The following is a 6587-nucleotide window of genomic DNA, read 5'->3' on the forward strand; positions in this document are numbered from 1 at the left end:
TTCCCTTCGCGCCATAACGGAGGAGCGCGATTCTTTCATATGTGCGCATGCGTGGTACGTGCTCAGTTATTTCATATCGTCGCCAGGTGGCCTGCGCCGCTTCACACCCGCCGCTTGTTCATGTGTTGTGTTTGTGTTTTGCTTTTGGAAAATCCACGTGCCGCTCGATGTAATTGCGGGCTTTGCGGCACTGAAACTTGAGCATTTTCGTACCATTCCAGTCGCAGAGCCAAAAATTTAGGGCTTTTCTCGTGTTTTCTGTAAGTTAAACGGCTTTAAAATTGAATTTTATCTCAAGATGTGTGTTTTTCTAGTTAATCTACATTAGATAGACACACCGACACAATGTCGTTTCGAGGCCGTGGAGGCGGACGTGGAGGATTCGGCGGCGGACGAGGAGGATTCGGCGGTGGACGAGGTAATTTGCATATTTATAATTATTGAGATGTAATTTTCATTGCTAAAAATATTAATCTTGCAGGTCGCGGAGGCGGAGGAGGCTGGGGAAACAGACAGCAGGACCAAGGGCCACCTGAAGAGGTATTTTTTTACGCCTACGCACCTTATTTTAATTTTAAATTTAAATTTAGGAGCGAATAGTGTCTAAAGCACCTCTAAATTAAGTTTGAATTCAAATTGGTAGACTAATTTTGAGTATTTTCATAAAAATCCAGAATTAAATGTTGAACTGTCAGACTGGACTGTTATTGAATTAGGTTGAATTTAGGGACTGCGTGCGGTTCTCTTTCTCCTATTTATTTATTGTTTCTCATAATAAGTTTTAAATTAACATGGTGGGCCCTGGTGGACCATACTAAAATTCTATCTTTTTAATTACGATTAAATTTTTGAACTTTATTTCACAGTCATAATATGTCAAAATACATAAATTAAGATAATATTTTAAATTGTTGTTCCAGGTCATGGAGTTCGGCCACTTCACACACGCCTGCCAGGCTGACATAGTCGTCAAGTCTGATCTTGAAGATGTTCCATACTTCAACGCACCAATTTACAACGAGGACAAGACACAAATCGGCAAAGTTGACGAGATTTTCGGCACGCTTAGAAACTACTACATTTCCGTCAAACTTTTAGACAGTGTCAAGTCGCAATCGTTCAAAGCAAAACACAAGGTAACATGAATGCATTTTTTTTTCAAATTGTGTCTCATTAAAAAATTCTTAATCACAGGTTTTCATCGAGAAACACAAACTGCTGCCGCTGCAAAGATTTTTGCCGCAGCCCCCTGGTGCTAAAAGGGGCGGCGGCGGCCGTGGAGGCAGAGGAGGCCGCGGCGGCGGAGGAGGATTCGGAGGTGGAAGAGGCGGCTTCGGAGGAAGAGGTGGCGGCGGCGGCGGATTCCGAGGAGGAAGAGGAGGATTTGGCGGAGGCGGCCGTGGAGGCGGTGGATTCAGCAGAGGAGGCGGCGGAGGCTATGGAGGCGGCGGCGGTGGGTATGGAGGAGGCCGCGGAGGCGGCGGAGGAGGATTTAGAGGACGAGGCGGCGGCGGCGGCTTCAGGAGATAAATTGCCGAATTTGAAAATTGTAAAAATAAAGAGAAAGGCTTTTATATCAAGAATAACGTTTATTAAAATTCCAGTACACTCCTCTAATCTTATTACTGCTTTTTTGTGGACTTTACATAGAAAATATTTTCCTAATATTAATTAAATAGCAGGGAATAAATATTTGTAACAACATGTTGACTGGCAAAGATTTAAACAAAAAAACTGTTGAATGGGTTAAAATTCGCACTTGGACGGTGATTTCCAGGAGCTAGGTTATCTTCATGTCTTCAAAATCCTGTGCTATCCTCTCTTGTAAACTCCTAAATAGTTACACATAACTTTAGTGCCAGGTCGAATTGATGATCGAAAGAGGCATGCAACGAGCCGATTAATACTCCACAAATCCATCACTGAAAAAATTCACACAATAAGATTTCTAAATCATGCATCTATAACAAATAAAAAATAGTGCAAAACCAGTCAACCAAGGTGCGCAAAAATAATTACGAAAATCACCTTGTTGTTTACTCCTGAGCGTTCTATCATTTTAAAGAGCTACAAAACGAATGAAATGCAAGCAGTTAGGCACTGTTAAACACGTAAACGTTCAGGATGAAAGGTCACCTTGTGTTGTACGGTGGGGAGGAGTTGGAGGCTCTGCCCCTTGACCTGCCAGACGTTGGTTGCCTTTGTCGGGACAGGAAAGAGGCTGAGGTTGAAGCCATGTTTGAAAGCCGCTGCTCGGCAGCTTGTCGGTTCATCTGGACAGTCTGGAGACGAAATTGAAGCTGATATTGTGAGTGAGTGAGATTGAGGATTTTACTTACGAATTTGTTAAAGGCGGTTAGCATCAGTTTTTCCTCCATCTCGCGGATTCCTCTGCTCTTCTCAAACTCTTTCTGAAAAACATTTAATCACGATTGAAGTTACACGAAGAAACTGTAAAATATAATCAATTCAAAAACGGAGAAAACACTCCTGGCCTATCGGTATTTCAAGAATGTTTAACAAAACAATAATTTTACTTAAAAGCACATCCCAATAATGCCAATAATTAAAATTTCTCACTCTTCCTGTAATGATTTTGACTGATCTAAATTTCTTACCTCCATGTTGACGATAATTCTTTCCTTCTCTTCAATCTGGTTGCGCAACTCGGCAACCTCAGCACTGGCGTCCTGCTTGGGGTCCAAAGTGTTTATAACACTCTTGGCCTTTTCAATGCACCTCTGGTACTTTTCCTCCTTGGCCTGCATCTCCAGGTCCTTCCTCTCCAAAGCACCTTGCAGGAAGACCAGCTTTTGCTCTGTAAACTGCAAATTGAGAATTCCACTCGTGCAGCAATACAAAACACTGACTCATGTCGGTGAGCTGCGCCTCTTTGGTCTCCACTTGCCCGCTCTTTTCCTCCAATTCATTGCCTAGCTCTCTGACCTGCGTTTGCAGCTGGGTCATCAGGCTCTTGGCGTTGCTGGACAAATTTGAATCTTGTTGGCTCGAGCTAGCCAGTCGCTCCTGTGTTTCTGTCACCTGGTTTTCCAACTCCATGATTCTCTGGTTTGCTTTCCTGAGAAATAGAGACAATTATAGGCAACCCATTTACTGGCAAAGCTGTTTAAAAATTATATTTGTAAGGAACAAAATATTGATTTTGATGAATTGTTCCATATTTTTATAGAATTAAAATTTTCTCATGAAAACACTCTGTTCTTTAACAATTTTAATAAATTTTTAAGCTATTACAACCAAATATCTGTTGATTTGGTTTGCAATTTCCTCATGATATTGAAATTTTAAGTTATCAAAGGAAAGAAACAGTCAAAATAAATTTCTTTGAGATGATTTTTATGTTCAATTCGCCAGTTGGGTATTCGAAAACGCCAACACATGGCGCCACCGTATATCCAATAACTGGTGAATTGAAAATTATCTACAGGAAAACAAACCTGTTTTCAGTTTGTTCGAGAGACATCCTCTGCGTGAGATCCTCCACCTGCGCTTGCAGCACGGCAAATTCTTCGTCGCCCGTGCCTTTGATCTTCAACAATTTATTTTCATGTTCCAGCCGAATAACCTTCTCCCTGTGACAAAAATTAAAATTCCTGTCAATTCAAGCATTAAACTTCATACTTGAGCTCTTGGACGCTGAGGTCGAGCTGATTCGGCCCACTGGACGCGCTTCTCTGGGTAACAGGGCCTGGACTGGCGTTGTCCACGGTCTGGATTTGCGTGAACTTCATTTCTTCCATGTTCTCCTTCATATCGCCCAACACGGTGACGAGTCTCTGTGTTTGAAAGACAGTTTTTAGCCAGGGTTAAAAGGCAGTTTTTCAGCTGAAGCTGTAGCTAGGATGCAAAAGCAAGGGAGTGTCAAAATACCTGCTTCTGGTCTCTCAACCACTTAAAAGGTGCATGAAAGGGGAAATCAATTTTAAGTGTGCAGATGAATCTACAAGAACTATAATTTCACAGCGGCGGCTCAAGAATAACTCACCTCCTTCTCGACAGTCACTGCTTGCAGCTTTTCGAGCAGTTTTCTGTTTTCAAACTCGACCTTGTCGGCCCGTTTAGTTTCGTCGCCCAATTTTTGATGCAGCTCCCCGACCTGTTTCTTGTACATCTCGACTTGTGGCTTCCAAGAGCCAGACTTTTTCAACTCCTAAGCAAAAGATTGATATTTTTCTTTAGATAATCAAAGCAAAATATTTTCTTATCTTGTAATTCAAAACATTAAACTATTTTATACCTCCTCCAGCTCCATATTCGTCTGCATGTATTCGATATTTTTATCTTCAAGGAGCTTCAACTGTCGCCGCAAATCACTGAATTCCTCAAGCTTTTTCTTGTAAGTCTCGATTGTGGCCTCGAGTTTTGCTGCCTGATCTGCAGCCTCACGAGCCACGTCCAGTTCATCTTTCAGCAAACGCGCTTCGTCGGCGGCCTGCTGCAACTCAACAAGGCGCGCTTTTGTCTCCAAGTTCTCCTTTTCCACCAGCTGCACTTTGGCCCGGTAATCATCCCTGGCTAAAAACAAAATCGAAATATTATGAAGAAAAATCCCTAGAAACAAAGGAAACAAATATCTTTTTATAGGCAAAATATTGTCGTACATGGGAAAAATCAAATTTCTTAAGACACTCCCATATATTTGGAAGTTTGAGGTTAATTTCAGAGGAAACAATTGAAAATCAGTGTTCCAAAAATATTAAAAATAATTTCGGCGGCTTAATTGACAACAATGGGCTAAAATTAGGGAAGTAAATTCCAGTTCCAGTAATAAACATCCTATTTTAGGCATAAATTCAAGCCAATTTTAAAAAAGACAATTTATTGCCTGGTTTTATCAAATCCCGATCATTGTTAAGCCATTGATGACCATTTTTGCTGCCACAACTTATGGTATGGTTTCATTTTCCTACCTGTTTCCGCCTTGAAAACCTCTTCCTTGAGCAGTTCCACCTGCTTCTTCAGGTCCTTCAACCTTTGGCTTCCACCCGCGTCTTCCAGACCTTCAAACTCTTTCATCCTTTCCTTCAACGCATTATTTTCGCTCAAAAGCACCTCTTTCTCGTCCTACAACCAAAAGGCGTTGCAATTAAGAAATTTCCTTAACAATTTTGATCAGCTTACCTGTAAAATGGTTGCCTGCAGGTCGAGTTCGTGGCACTTTTGGGCCATCTGCTCCTTGAGGGCGGAGGTTGCTCTCAATTCCTCTTGCAGCTGAGAAATGTGTGAGGTGACAAAGCTCTCACCCGGCCCCACCGACGCAGGCGACTCTAAAGGTGCTCCTGGCATTTGGAAACAGCTCTGCAGTTCCTTTATGCACTGCATCAACACGCTCTGCACATCAAGCTCCAAAGATGTGATTTTCATGATATACTCTGATGTGAAAATTGCGTTAATTAGAATGTGTGACACAAAAAGAACCAAAATAAATGCAGACAAACCTTCCTTGTTGGCGCAATGAACAGCACATCCGAGCACCATAATCAGAAGCTGCGTCAGGTTCTCTGGGTCACAGTGTTCGCCGATTTTATTTATGTTCGGCTCCTCGAAGGACAACGGCTGGAAGTTCAAGTAGTCCTGATAGTAGTCCATCATCTTGGTCACCAGCTTTTTGAGGTTGCTCACCTGTTAAAATTCAATTTAGAAACCACCGCTTACAAAATAAAAAAGCAAAGTCTGCAACTTTTGATTAGCTTTACCTTGAGCCGCCAGATTTGTGACGCATTTGCATTCATGCTCGACTTCCACGCATCAGTAAAGCACTGAGGTTCGCTGGAATATTTAAAAAATAATAAATATCATAATTAGCACTAATTATACATATTAAAGTCAAGCATTTCAGTTTTCCAAAATAATGGAAATATTTACATTTCATTCAAAATTTTGGACATGATGATGCCATCACTAAGGTCTTGAAGTTGCAGGGGCTGGTTGCAATCCGCAATTTCGAACGTCTGAAGCTGAAACACAAATTTTGAGAATTAATAATAATTGCATATGAAAAGGCGTGGGAGCAAAATAATTAGGGCGCGACAACAAGAATTTAATTTACCCATTTCAGCAGGCTTTTGACCTCTGGTGCCTCTTCAGCCAACGGGTCAGCCATTGTTTAAGTTTAGCTGGAAAAAATTCTTCGAAGAACTGATGTTCAGAGCATTTTCTATAATAACTGCTCTACTTTTCCGCACCGTGTTGTGTAGGTAGATAAAAACAGCTGTGACTAATGTTTACTTGATAACGGTATGTCAGAGCAAAAAATAAAATACCGGTTATCGGTTATAAATTCCTTTCAGAATCAAGAATTATAAAGTGGTAAATTTGTTACAATCTAAGAAAATAACAAGATTTTATGAAATCAAATAGCGAAAATTTTTAAATTTCACTCTCATCCAAGAGAAAATGTTACAAAAACCGCGAAAACAACAAAAATACCGGTTTTTCTCATACGTCTTGATGACGTCAGTCAGAAACAGTCAGTAATGTGATGAATGAACGGTGGCGCCTCTAGTGAAGTATCTCACTAATGTTACTGAAGCTTTGCTAGCTTCCCCGCTACCGCTAGTTTTTAG

The 6587-nt window shown here is 41.2% G+C and overlaps 2 protein-coding genes across 6 annotated transcripts; one reads left to right on the forward strand and one right to left on the reverse strand.

The window, feature by feature from the left end:
• The first annotated feature begins 102 nt into the window (after positions 1-102).
• Positions 103-1586, forward strand: LOC135945122 (probable H/ACA ribonucleoprotein complex subunit 1). Of its 2 annotated transcripts, none has more exons than XM_065492546.1 (5): positions 103-260; positions 315-395; positions 480-540; positions 921-1136; positions 1195-1586. In XM_065492546.1, the coding sequence occupies exons 2-5, from the start codon at positions 346-348 to the stop codon at positions 1528-1530; spliced, it is 663 nt and encodes a 220-aa protein (XP_065348618.1). In that variant the 5' UTR covers positions 103-260; positions 315-345; the 3' UTR covers positions 1531-1586. The 2 variants fall into 2 exon arrangements, with proteins under 2 accessions (XP_065348618.1, XP_065348617.1); XM_065492545.1 differs by having other exon boundaries at positions 104-260; positions 315-418; positions 482-540.
• On the reverse strand, positions 1570-6232 carry LOC135945118 (protein Hook homolog 3-like). 4 transcript variants are annotated; one of them, XM_065492538.1, is made up of 16 exons: positions 6071-6232; positions 5887-5978; positions 5718-5790; positions 5460-5643; positions 5143-5393; positions 4932-5085; positions 4259-4536; positions 4007-4171; positions 3643-3797; positions 3459-3593; positions 2871-3079; positions 2619-2818; positions 2340-2411; positions 2137-2282; positions 2029-2067; positions 1570-1832 (listed from the first exon to the last, which is right to left on the reverse strand). In XM_065492538.1, exons 1-15 carry the CDS (start codon positions 6122-6124, stop codon positions 2055-2057), a joined length of 2181 nt encoding a protein of 726 aa, XP_065348610.1. In that variant the 5' UTR covers positions 6125-6232; the 3' UTR covers positions 1570-1832; positions 2029-2054. The 4 variants fall into 4 exon arrangements, with proteins under 4 accessions (XP_065348610.1, XP_065348609.1, XP_065348606.1 ...); XM_065492537.1 differs by having other exon boundaries at positions 1570-1922; XM_065492534.1 differs by lacking the exon at positions 2029-2067.
• Between the last annotated feature and the right edge of the window lie 355 nt (positions 6233-6587).

The sequence above is a fragment of the Cloeon dipterum genome, chromosome X (assembly GCF_949628265.1).
Source record: "Cloeon dipterum chromosome X, ieCloDipt1.1, whole genome shotgun sequence".
NCBI lineage: Eukaryota > Metazoa > Arthropoda > Insecta > Ephemeroptera > Baetidae > Cloeon > Cloeon dipterum.

What these genes read in the sequence shown, in the direction of transcription:
- LOC135945122 (XM_065492545.1), top strand. Translation starts at nt 346, where the DNA reads ATGTCGTTTCGAGGCCGTGGAGGCGGACGTGGAGGATTCGGCGGCGGA. An exon ending in AGGATTCGGCGGTGGACGAG is followed by an intron (nt 419 to 481) that starts GTAATTTGCATA and finishes TTAATCTTGCAG; the next exon opens with GTCGCGGAGGCGGAGGAGGC. An exon ending in CGTTCAAAGCAAAACACAAG is followed by an intron (nt 1,137 to 1,194) that starts GTAACATGAATG and finishes TCTTAATCACAG; the next exon opens with GTTTTCATCGAGAAACACAA.
- LOC135945118 (XM_065492534.1), bottom strand. Translation starts at nt 6,124, where the DNA reads ATGGCTGACCCGTTGGCTGAAGAGGCACCAGAGGTCAAAAGCCTGCTG. An exon ending in TGCAGGCAACCATTTTACAG is followed by an intron (nt 5,086 to 5,142) that starts GTAAGCTGATCA and finishes TTTTGGTTGTAG; the next exon opens with GACGAGAAAGAGGTGCTTTT. An exon ending in CAGTGACTGTCGAGAAGGAG is followed by an intron (nt 3,798 to 4,006) that starts GTGAGTTATTCT and finishes TTTCAAACACAG; the next exon opens with AGACTCGTCACCGTGTTGGG.